This window comes from Peromyscus californicus, unplaced genomic scaffold (assembly GCF_007827085.1).
Source record: "Peromyscus californicus insignis strain IS unplaced genomic scaffold, ASM782708v3 Scaffold_7__1_contigs__length_154581171, whole genome shotgun sequence".
Taxonomy (NCBI): domain Eukaryota; kingdom Metazoa; phylum Chordata; class Mammalia; order Rodentia; family Cricetidae; genus Peromyscus; species Peromyscus californicus.
Window position 1 is genome coordinate 2,594,336 of NW_026294595.1, and position 13,240 is coordinate 2,607,575.

Genomic DNA, 13,240 nt, shown 5'->3' on the forward strand with positions numbered 1-13,240 from the left:
TATACATCATTAAAATACGTTAAAGATAAAAGGTTAAAAATAGTCTTTACATATATTCATCTTTCTGTAGTAAGAAAAGATTCTATTCCTTGGCACGCATTTGTGTTCCCTCATGACTAGTAGCAGCTTTCCTCTCAGTTCCAAACTGAGTGTAGGAAGGAAGAATCCCATAGGCAACAAAGCCCACTTTTATATGGGAGATATCACAGTATAAATGCACCTATACTTTCAGTTTGAAGTTGATGTATCTGGATTTGAACTCACTTGAGAATTTTTGAGCCATTCTCAAGCTCAGTAAAGCTGGACAATTATTACCCATCTCATTGTTATGATGTGTAAATAAGCATATTTATAAAAAAATTTTAATAAGTGAATGAATCTAAAAATGATTACAAATACATATATGTGCTCCCAAAGGAGCTGGCTGTTTTTGTACCTAGCAAATGTTGTGTGCACAGGGAATATTAAGGATACAGTGATGACTCCCTAATTGTCTCTAACCAGAAACTGTGTCTCCTAAGGTTTACAACCTCACTGATAAAGAGGAATCCTTTTCTTACTGCCTTGGAGCTGGTGAAGCAGAAAGTGTGGCTCTTCTTCAAGTTAGGCATGGTATTATGACTTCTCTCTCTGTCTGACTTTAAGTCTTTTTGAGGAACATGGATAACAAGTTCATGGAACTGGCAATATTTGAGTATCTCTCCCTGAGCTTGGTAAGGGCAGTATTTGTAGGGTTTTATCCAAGAACATATCTCTCTCTCTCTCTCTCTCTCTCTCTCTCTCTCTCTCTCTCTCTCTCTGTGTGTGTGTGTGTGTGTGTGTGTGTGTGCTTTCTTTTTTTAATTTAATTTAATTAATTTTTAAATAAAATATTTATTAAGAGATTGTCTATTCATTTTACATACCAACCACAGATTCTCCTGTCCTCCCTCCTCCTACCCCCCAGCCTTTTCCACCAACCCACTCCCATTCCCACCTCCTCCAAGGCAAGGTCTCCCATGGAGAGTTAGCAGAGCCTGGTACATTCAGTCTGTGTGTTTTCTATAGCTGGTCCTAAAGGCCTAGGGAAGAAGTTGGTGGTAGAGAGATAAATCAGTGGTTCAGATCATAACCATTTGTAACTCCAGTTACACTTAAATTTAAAACACATGTGAGTGTGTTAATAGTCAGTTATAAAATCTTGCAGATGATTAATATAAGGGCACAAGGAAAATGTTCTGAATTTCAAGTAACCCCAGTAAGCATAATAATAATTCTTTGTAACTTATATTTTTCTGTCTGGTAAAATTTTATAAGTTTTTCCCACTTGTTATTGAATATTTGGTCTGAATCCAAGCTGTAAGAATGTCAAAAGTTAATAATCTGCTTTTTGTGAGTAGTTAAAATATACCTATATATAATTTTCTACAACATACTTTTACTACAACTTTTCACATATTTGCCTTATTGGCTACATATTACTTCCACTGGATTTATATTGGTCTTAAACTTCCCCTTTTTACTGGAAACTAGATAGCCCATTGAGAAAATTGGGCAAAAGGCTGGAGAGGTGGTTCTGTAGTTAAGAGCACTTGCTGATCTTCCAGAGGACTAGAGTTTGGTTCCAAGAACCCACATCAGGTGGCTCACAGCCACCTGTAATTTCAGTTCCACAGGAACTGAACACCTTCTTCTTACTCTCATAGGCAATGTGTTTATGTGACATACATACAAACAGATGCACATACACAAATAAAATAAATATTTTATTGATTGACCAGGAAATTTCAGTTTTCAGTCAGCTATCATTATAAGTCAAGTAGTGGACATCTTACACTCTCTGTTTATCTCAGTGGGCTTATTAAAAATTTGGGAAATGTATCAATCCAATGGCTTTATTAATGAGGAGTCTATTATATCCCTGCATGCTTTTCTAGAAGGGATCAAGCATGATGGTTGGGAGCATGAATTTGTACTTAGACTAGTCTGGAATTAAATGCTCTCCCATCATTTTCATGGCACATGGGTTTAGATAAATTACTTAGATTCTTTCAGCCTAGTTTTCAATTGGTTAAGCTAAAATCATGTACTCAAAATTTTTTGTATTTTATTTTATGTGTGTGGGTCTTTTGCTTGCATGTATGTCTATGTACTACTTGCATGCCTGGTGCCCAAAGAGGCTGAAAAATGGTGTTGTGTTCCATGAAACTAGAGTTACAGACAGTTATGAGTCTCCATGTAGATACTAGAACTTAAACCCAGTTACTCTGGAAGAGCAGCCAGTGCTTTTAGCCTCTGGACCATTTCTCTGGCCCTCATGTCTTTTTTTGTAGTCATATTAAGCTATGATAGAAACTGTATGTCATAGAGGCTGGTCTATATTATGCAACAGACTATATAATTAATAAATGGTTGCTAAACTAATTTATTTGTATTATTAATTCCATCATCAAGGCACAAATCTTGAGTTCACAGATTTAACTGAACCTTAAATTCTCTGAACATTTCCTGGAAGTCTTGAGTGCTATCAGGCAGCAATTGTGATCTTACTTGAGGATGCAATTGCTGAAGGCTTTCTATGGGAAGACAGACAGTCCTGGGATCAAGCCATAGGTTCACTACAGGCTAATGCTGTAATATCGTGAAAGGAAAACGTCCCAGTGTTCTTTCTGGAATGAAGCTTATAATGCCTGCAGAGATTTGAATAACAAGTGAGTAGAACTTTAATAGAACCTGGTGTAAATTAAGTGTTTGTTATATTTTATCACTAGTGCAGCTGTTTCCACAGCTCAGTTCTGTGGCAATCATCTGAGCCAAACTAAGAAGATGATAAATTTGTCCTTACTCTCTGTGGCCTCTACTTTAATTTTTCCAATAACCCCTGCCACTCTCTACTCTGCTGCTTACTTTTGAAAGGCATTTCCATTGTTCATCCATGCAAACCTGGCCCCACAAATGTACCATTCTCATCTATTCCATCTCAGTAGCAATGTGGTTCATAAGCCTGTCTCTCTCTAAGGGATATTTCCTTTAAACTTAAACTTTACTTGGAACATTAAAATTGTTTTCTTTTGCTGAAAGAATTTTGTATAACAGCATCTTCCTGGTGAAGATGGTATTTGGGGCTGGGATATGGAAAACTCAAGACTGCAATGGAAATTACACTACACAGGTGTGGTTTTGCATGTCTCCTTGAGGGAAAAAAACTGACTCAGATAGTCTGAAGAATTGAAAGAAGTAGAAAGAATGCTCCATTATTAATTTCCTATAATCAGTTAAAATTCTGATTTGGATCCTAGATTTGAGAATCTGTGTAGAAAGCCTCAGCCTTGAGGCCAAAGTAACAAGACTCTGTCACTAACATGTTTCCAGGAGACTAAATGGGAATGTTCATGCATATTCTGACTTTGCTTCCAAATGGCTTGTGAAACCAGATGGCCACTTCAATGCAGTCACTGGAATTTTCTATTTTGACATGACTTTTCACCAACTGGACTATGTTGGCTCATAGCTCCACCCTTCCTTTCATTCAGACATAGCCCAGGGATCCAGGCTGCTTTTGAATTCAATTGACAAAGTAATGACAGGGCCTCTGATCCTCTGAAATCTTGCTTCTCTAAGTAGCATTTTCACCTATCTGGGGTTTTTATGTGTTGTGAGGTAGATATACCCCTTCTGTATGCTGCGGATAGACAACTGCCTCAGAACCACCCACCAAGGAGTCTGTTCTTTATTTACATACTGATCTATAATGTTGCTTTTATCCATTGTAAATTCTTTACTGTAAGCCTATCTGTGCTTATGCTATCTTTCCCTCCACTGCTTTACTGGTTTGCTTTTTTAAAAAATATTTATTTATTTTTCTGTGCATTAATGTTTTGCCTGCATGTGTGTCCTGAAACTGGAGTTATAGACAGTTGTGAGCTGCCATATCATTCCTGGGGATTGAACCCAGGACCTATGGAAGAGCAGCCAGTGCTCTTAACACTCAAACCATCTCTCCAGCCCCTGATTTACTTTTGTATTTATCTTTGTTTGTTTCTTATAGTAACTATAGTTGTAATGTTCATTTATACACTACACTTTCTTCTTTAAAAATATAGATTTTTATATTGATATATGTTAGGAAATAAATCTCTTCTAGGTTATTTTAGGGATACTAAAATATTAGAATTTGTTTTACATTTTTCTTTTGGAATTTTTGATTGTAGTTCTTTGAAATTTGGGGGGCCCACTGTTATGAAGGTCAAGCCTCGCTGCTGAACTATGCATGCTACAAGCATTTTGTTGAAGCTACCACAGTGATTTTAACTGGGTGTGACAGCTGTTTTATCAAATAATTGATATTACATATGAATTAATTGCCTGCTACATTCTAGACCATAGCTAGTGACAAACATAGAAATACTAATTATAAGCATAGAAAAGCAGGACTTAAAGAAGTGAAGAAATCATCCAAGCAGAATTATGAAGGTTCATTAGATTTCAGACACCAGAAAAAAAATTTTGCCTCAGGAGAACAAACTTGGAGTCAAAATACTTGAACAAACTTGGAGTCAAAATACTTGGGGTTCATAAACCCTCTTCTCTCTGTCTTACTTCTGTGGCTGTAAGAATATTTTCTTCAACCATTCCATCTGTAGAGTAGAAATTATAACAGCATGTACCTAGGCCATCTATTTACAATGATTGAATGGGTTAGTATGCACACATGATTAGAATCATATATAAGGAAAACACTTAGTAAATGTTGACTGTAACTATTATTGTTTACAGAGACTGGGATCAGACTGGCTGCATACCAAAATCTAAATTGTTTTCCTCCACCACATTTGCAGCAAAACATGGAAGATGTAAAAGGAAAACATGTAATGGAAGACATTCCCTGAGTCTTTAACAAATATCTCTGTCATCATATGTCACAATCATTTCTTATTCTTTCAACTTCCCCAGAAATAGCTGCCCCAAGCTGATACACAGTATGAAGCTCAAAAACCAGAGCAGTGTGTCTGAGTTCCTCCTTCTGGGGCTCCCTATCAGACCAGAGCAGCAGAATGTCTTCTTTACGCTGTTCCTGGTCATGTACCTGACCACGGTGCTGGGGAACTTGCTCATCATCCTGCTCATCAGACTGGATTCTCGCCTCCACACCCCCATGTACTTCTTCCTCAGCCACTTGGCCTTCACAGACATTTCCTTTTCATCTGTCACTGTCCCAAAGATGTTAACAAAAGTGCAGAGCCAGCACATAGCCATCACCTATGAGGGGTGTGTTTCACAGACATACTTTTTCATATTCTTTGCTGACTTGGACAGTTTCCTTATCACTTCAATGGCCTATGACAGGTATGTGGCCATCTGTCACCCTCTGCATTACACCATCATCATGAGTCAGAGCCTTTGTGCCATTCTGGTAGGTATGTCCTGGGTCATAGCTTCTGCTTGTGCTCTTTTGCACACTCTCCTCCTAGTCCAGCTTTCCTTCTGTGCTGACCATACTGTCCCCCATTTCTTCTGTGACCTGGGTGCCCTGCTCAAGTTGTCCTGCTCTGACATATCCCTCAACCAATTGGTAATCTTCACAGCAGGATTGGCAGCCATTATGCTTCCATTTCTATACATCCTCATTTCTTATGGCCGTATTGGATTCACCATCCTCCAGGTTCCCTCAACCAAGGGCATCTGCAAAGCCTTGTCTACTTGTGGGTCCCACCTCTCAATGGTGGCTCTCTATTATGGGGCAATTATTGGTCTCTATTTTCTGCCACCATCCAACAGTAGCAATGACAATAACATAATTGCTTCAGTGATGTACACAGTGGTCACTCCCATGCTGAACCCTTTCATTTATAGCTTGAGAAATAAAGACATGAAAGGGGCTTTAAGAAAACTCTTGAACAGGAAGACAGTATTTTCCAACTGATAATTTTCTTTTTTGCATCTATATGATCTTGTTTCCTCAATAATAGAAATACAAATTATTAAAACTATATCTCACTAGTCTCTCATTTACTGCCTTCCCTCAAAATGCTTTGCTGGCATTATTCCTGTACCCATGAGAAGGAATGCTAAAACAGAATATTCTATGATTTTGTTATATTCATTTTATCAGATATTGGGGCTGGTATCAGTAAATGGAAGGTGTTGGTATTATCCCTTACTCCAATTTTAAGTTTATTATAAAATGTGCCTGGGTTTTCTACTATTACTTAAAAATTTTCCAATTTTATGAAATTTGGCACCAGATGCCTAATAACTTTGAAATATTCTACAACTTTCCAAGAGAATATAAGAATTTTAACTCCAATTACACAGGAATTAGTGCACAGCTTTCTTGTTCCTCTGGAATATAGTCACACTTGCATTCTCACACACACATGTGTAGATATGTAGTGACAAATGACATCTCAGTTTTCTTGGGTTTTGTCAAATAGTTTAATATGCAATAGTACCATCAAATTTTATCCAGACAACAACTATTAGTAGTTGTTTGGGAAAGCTCAGTTCAGAGAGGTGATAAACAACCTATGACCATACAGTTAGTAAAGGGAAAGCTAGAACCTTGATATTCCAAAGCAGTTCTTTGAGGCAAGACCTATAAAAGTTATATGGAATTCTACACAAATCCAAGAAGTAATAATTAACATAATCTTGAGGGAAAAAAACATGAAATCTTTCTCAAGATGTTTATTTCACTTGAGTTATAAATAGGAATTATCCAGATACATTAATGTCCATCTTACATTGCTGATCAGATGGGAGCATTGTAAGTCAGGATTGAAATATATATTAACACAACTCAAGATTGTAAGACTTAAATTGAAGATATTTATAGTAAATGCCAGGGGATCCATTTTCTGACTCTTGACCATCTCAATTTAATGGGTGTGTAAAAATACTGAAGTATTGAGCAGGGTGGTGGTAGTGCACACTTTTAATTCAAGCACTCAGAAGGCAAGTCTGGCATATCTCTGCTGAGTTTGAGGCCAGCCTGGTCTACATTGTGAGTTCTAGGACAGCTAGGGCTACACAGAGGAAGCTTGGCTCATAAACACCTGTAACTTCAGTTCAAAAGAATCTAACACCCTCTTTTGGCCTCTGTAAATACACACACTCAAGCAAACATATATACACATAAATAAATATTTTAGAAATAAAAACATCACTTCTCAGGAAGCAGCATTCTCTTTGTTCTAGGCTATAACACTGAGGCACCCTTGTGTTAGCAGCAGGTACCTCCTAGGACAGCTTTGTAGATCATGAATTTTGAGTAGAAGGCCAGCAATCTCTGGTGAGAAGTTTAGTAAACATAGGCAAAGGGACTTTATTTTGTTAATGACTCAAGAATTTGAAACTAAAAGCATAATCAGATAAAATTTTCCATTCGCTACACTTGAAAATTCTGTTAATGTCAACTGTTCCTTAAAAGGAGAAACATTTTTACTTTCATATTCTGGGGGGGGGGGCTTGGTCTTCCAATAGGAGCTGTGATCAACTGTGCTGACAATACAGGAGCCAAAAATTTGTATATCGTCTCTGTGAAGGGAATCAAGGGACGACTGAACAGACTTCCTGCTGCTGGTGTGGGCGACATGGTGATGGCCACAGTTAAGAAAGGCAAACCAGAACTAAGAAAAAAGGTCCATCCAGCGGTGGTAATTCGACAACAAAAGTCATATCGAAGAAAAGATGGGATGTTTCTTTATTTTGAAGACAATGCAGGAGTCATAGTAAACAATAAAGGTGAGATGAAAGGTTCTGCTATCACAGGTCCAGTCGCAAAGGAATGTGGAGACTTGTGGCCCAGGATTGCATCCAATGCAGGCAGCATTGCATGATTCTCTGGTGTATTTGTAAAATATTCATTAAAAAGTCTTTGCTCAGGTCGCTTGGCTCGGCCTGGGAGGAGGGGACTGGACCTGCCTGGACTGAGTCTACCAGTCTACCAGGACCTTGATCTCAGTCCTCTGGGGAGCTTTGCCCTGGAGGAGGTGGGAATGCTGGGTGTGCTGGGGGAAAGGGGAGGGGGCAGGAGGGGGGAGAACAAGGGAATCCGTGGCTGATATGTAGAACTGAATTGTATTGTAAAATAAAATTTAAAAAAAGAAAACTATCAAAAAAAAGTCTTTGCTCAAAAAAAAATGTAGAGAATCTTCTTTTTGCAATGGAATAAGAGACTATAGAGTGCAGCCCTAAATGGACATTTATAATCCACCCCTTCTCCTAAGGCTAAGGAATTATCACGGAAGAGAGCAGAAAAATTGTGAGTTGGTGGTAGTGGATGACTTCTATAAAACAGGCTATTTCAGATGTGAAATCTGTCAAAATCCCAGCAGAGAGGGGGAAGGGGAAGCAACTGGCAACTGATGGCTGCCAGGAGATGAAGAGTTGATTTTCTTTAAGGGTGTGGTCCCTGATCTATTGAAGATATTCTAGTGCATCAGTTCTCACCCTTTCGGCTGCAATACTTTTGGGGGAGTTGAATGAACCATTCATAGGGATCGCCTAAGATCATCTGTATATCAGATATTTATATTACAATTCATAACAGCAGCAAAATTACAGTTACGAAGTAGCAACAGAAATCATTTTAAGGTTAGAGTCACTACAACATGAGGAACTGTATTAGGGGTCACAGCAGCAGTAAGGTTGAGAACCACTAATCTAGTAAATAGCCACACCAATATAGGAATAGAGTCAGCAATAATTAGATCAGATGAATTCTTAAAATGAGGACACAAAATCTGATGGGCATGAAATGAGGAGTGGATCTGAAAGGAGGTGGGTAAGGGGGTGAATACAATTAAAATACAATGTATGAAATCCTCAAAGAATTAATAAACATACATATTTTTAATGTTATAGAATAAGGCTACAGCAAAACATATTTCTAATAGTGCCACTCCCTTTGGGGGCCTTTTTCTTTCAAACCACCACAATGAACAACTCTTTTCTGAATGAAAAATGGTTCAAGACAAAAATTAAGAAAGAAATTAAAGACTTTCTAAAATTGAATGAAAATGAATATACAGTATATCAAAACTAATGGGTCACAATGAAGGCTGTTCTAAGAGGAAAGTTCATAGCATTAAGTACCTACATGAAAAAAACTGGAGTGATCTTATACTAGCAACTTAGCAGCATACCTGAAAGCTCTAAAATAAAAACAAGAAAATACACCCCAAATGAGCAGATGACAAGAAATAATCAAACTTGGGGCTGAAAAAAATAAAATATAAACAAAAAGAATACAAAAAATCAATGAAACAAAGAGTTGTTTCTTTGAGAAAATTAGCAATATAGATAAACCTTTATCTAAATTAGCTAAAAATCAGAGAGAGCATATCCAAATTAATGGAGAGGGAATCTGAGGGAGAAGGACTGGGAGTAACTGGAGGAGTGAAGGGAGGTCCACTCTGGTGGGGATGTATGTATGAAAGAATGATCTATTTTCAATTAAAAAATAAAAACAGAAACAAAAAAATCAAAAATAAAAAGACACTGAGGAAATCCAGAGAATAATAAGGACATAATTTTAAAAAACCTATATTCCACCAAATTGGAAAATCTAAAAAAAAAAATGGATATCTTTCTCAATAGGCATAACTTATGTGGGAGGCCAACTCCCACCTTTTAAAGGGTTCCTATGAGGAGAAGAGAGGGATAAGCAATTTTTAGATAGAAAGATAGCAGAGAGGAGACAGACAGAAACACAGGAAAGCTTTGGGAGGACCTCCATTGAAATCCAACAATCTGCCTCCTCAAAAAGCCTTTTTATAGCAATGACAAGGGCAGGGCAAAAGACCTCCCCCTTGCTTAGATCAAAGCATACTTTGCACAGTCTTTGCACAGTCAAGTGTAGACCCTTCCAAATACCTGGTAACCATACCCATCATCAAATCATCCCCTTATGCAGCCCTGCTGGATAAAGCAAGCTCAGATTCTCAGACCCAGAGTAAGTTTTCACTAGGAAACTTCTGTGGGTCTCTATATCACCCCCTTCTTAATATAATAAAGGGCCCCTCCAATAGACTGTGCCTGCCTTAGGTCATTCTTCTTCCCTAGTCAACCTTACCCGTCCTTGAGATACACTTTCCATCAAGTGTACTCTGTCGTAGGTTGGCAGCTAGCAAGAAGAACGTTATTCATCCCCGACTACCAGCCTCTGGCAGGGGAATGTACAGAGCTTAACTCAGCTCTGAATCAGGTCCTTACTAAGAGCTTGCAAATAGTTGGAACAACCACAACAATCCTTAGGACTGCCACACCCCCCAGTAAAGGAGTAGAGGATGACCAAAATAGAATGTCCTTTTTCAGTGAGTCTAAAATGTCTGTAACAGCCTTAGCTGTGCCAAGCCTTTTCTTAAATCAATAAACTGTTGATGCAAATGCATCAAATCAGTAAACTCTGGATGCAACCGCATCAAACTTAAAGACTCCCTTTGCTTCACCAAACCATGGTTCATTAATATCAACAGGTTAACATAATTCTAGTATGAATATTACTATACGTATTTACAACTAGCATGAATATTACTATACATATTTACAATTCTTACAAACTTACATTCAAAAGCAAACTCTATAGGACAAACTTTAGCAAACATATAAAAGAGATTTCTTAACAGAACTATTTACTTTTCCTTTTAACAAGGCAGAGGGTACATGAATTGTGAGTCACCACAGTTAAAATTACAGGTGAACTCGAAACTTTCATTTCTGAAGTTTGTAAAACTTCAAAAAAGTCAGTTCTAATTATGATCTTAAAGTTCTCTTGAAAGTTTGAAACCAGAGCCTAATTCGTCAGCAGCTCTAGAGTCTTTGTATCCGGTTCCCTTGACCCTGAGATTCAGTGAGTGCCACTGCCAGGGGACTGTAACACTTGGGATGATGCTGCTCCCCTTAAGCCACTTTCCCTGCCAGGCCTTCCCAGCCATTCCAGAACCACTGGAAGTGCTCCCAGTGGTGGATTTTTGTTGGCTGGGAGCAGTCCCTTCACCCAAATTCAATGCAGTTCCCCTGAATGCAAGATTCAAACATTGCTGAAACTTCACTCCCAGCTCCAGAAGCATTTTATGACAGTCTTTCCTGAGGAACCTTACCTGAGAACAAAGGTACTTGCCATAGTAACTGAGCTGCTACAGACCTCCTTTCAGAAAGCTTTCTGCATAGCCAGCAAACAGAAACTGTGACTTTGGCTGCTGTCTCCATTCAGCTTTTTTACTGTCCTAGTCTGTCTGCACCTCCAATTTCCAGGCCTGCCTGCCTAGAGAACTCAGTGTCCTAAGACCCTGAGGGCTCTCTTGTACCTCATGCTGCATGGCTGAATGCTGCCCCACTGCTATGAGCTACAGTTTTCAAACAGCTCTTCTGAGTCCAGGAGGAAACCAGCAGTGGCTAGTTGCAGCTGCTGCACCCCTGGCTCCATTTATATTACCCTGGGTGTCTGACTGTTTAATTATGGGGAACATTTGAAAGCCTTGTTTCTCTCCCCCTCTGCTAGCTGACTCCTGAATACTGGCTTGAAGAGGAGACACAGCATTAGCATCAAGGGTTTGCCATGTTCCAGGAGGTTTTTGTGCCAGGGCAATTATGGGTGACCTTTCCATTCTGATAGACAACCCCACAGGTGAGTCTAATTCTGCCCCTACAGAAGGAAAAGAGACCTGGGAAGGAGAGACCTGAAGAGCTTCCAGGTTTTGAGAAAAAGAAATTACTAAGTTTTTCAAGACTTTCAGTTCCGCTCTTGTCTCATTCCAAGACTTCTGTTCCTTAAACTCAGTTTCATGGCCAAGAGGGAACTGTCCGTGATTGAACAATGTTGTAAAAATGTTCTCTTATAGCAGCAGTTCCAGTGAAGTGGAAGATTTTGTTCCAATCATATCTGCCTCAAGGAAAATTCCCCCTGCTAGTCAGGGCTTAGATCTAATCTGTCCTGAATTAATGCCCACAGGCCAAAAGCTTCCATGGGAATATTTCCCAGCTCATAATCCTCATAATATTTTTGTATTTTGACTCCAATTCTTCCCCAGGAGTCTGTGTCCAGAGTCCCATAGTTGGAGAAACAAGAACACAGTTCCTCTATGAACTTCAAGAACCTCTGTACTTGTTATGGTTCTACCTTAACTCCCTAGTTTTCAAACTTTTTACAAGTGAATATATAAACATCTGTTTACTCTTTCCCTGCCCCATAGCAGCATTTCTTTCTCAGACTGCTAAGTCTGCAGTGGCTGTTTGTTCCTGAATGCTGTTTTTTGTGCATCAGGCCTGACACTAGGGAAATTCTCTTCTTACCCTAAATTCCTTCTTACACAATATTCCTATACCTAAACCTTATATTTTTTTTACCTAATTTGATAGATAGAAATGAACAGAGAGAGAGAAAGAAATTTAGATAGAGAGAGATTCTTGCTGCTGCCTAATTTTTCTATATACAGTTTTTGCTCCCAAAGAATAAAATACCACCACCTTAACCTTAAAACAAAACCAGACATGTTCAATTGCTTCCCACAGTGTTTTCCTACTCTCACTTACTTCCTCTGCACACAAGTCCCTGTTTGAGCACCATCTGTGGGAGGCCAGCTCCCACCTTTTAAAGGGTTCCTATGAGGAGGAAAGAGGGATAAGAAACTTTTAGATAGAAATATAGCAGAGAGGAGACCAACAGAAACACAGGATAGCTTCAAGAGGACCTGGATCAAAATCCAATGGTGCCTTCTGCCTCTTCAAAGGGGCTTTTCCTAACAATGCCAAGGGGCAGGGCAAAACATCTCCTCCTTTCTAGATCAATTCATACCATACAGCCAAGTATAAACCCTTCCAAATACCTGGTAACCATGCCCATGGACAAATTATCCCCTTATGCAGCCCTGTTGGGTAAAGCAAGCTCAGATTCTCAGACCCTGAGTAAGTTTTTCACTAGGAAACCTCTGTGGGTCTCTACACACTTACCAAAGTTAAATCAAGATCAGATAAGCAACTTGGACATACCTATAACCCCAAGTGAAATATATAAAGTCATTAAACATCTCCCAAGCAAAAAAGCCCAGCGTCAGATTATTTTTGCATGGAATTATACCAGACTTTAAAAGAAGAGTTAACATCAATATTCCTCAAATTATTCCACAAAATATAAACAGAAGGAACATTGCCAAATTCATTTTATGAGGCCATAGTTACCCTGATGTCCAAAACACATAAAGACCCACAAAGAAAGAGGATTACAGACCAAATGGGGACATTAGATGTTAAATCAAGATAA

At 38.7% G+C, this 13,240-nt stretch overlaps 2 protein-coding genes across 2 annotated transcripts; both read left to right on the forward strand.

Moving 5' to 3' along the window:
• The first annotated feature begins 4,960 nt into the window (after positions 1–4,960).
• Positions 4,961–5,902, forward strand: LOC128101379 (olfactory receptor 3). Its single transcript, XM_052724454.1, has one exon. It carries the CDS (start codon positions 4,961–4,963, stop codon positions 5,900–5,902), a length of 942 nt encoding a protein of 313 aa, XP_052580414.1.
• A 1,557-nt stretch (positions 5,903–7,459) lies between these two features.
• On the forward strand, positions 7,460–7,861 carry LOC128101812 (60S ribosomal protein L23-like). Its single transcript, XM_052725206.1, has one exon. The coding sequence runs from the start codon at positions 7,572–7,574 to the stop codon at positions 7,815–7,817; it is 246 nt and encodes an 81-aa protein (XP_052581166.1). The 5' UTR covers positions 7,460–7,571; the 3' UTR covers positions 7,818–7,861.
• The last annotated feature ends 5,379 nt before the right edge of the window (positions 7,862–13,240 follow it).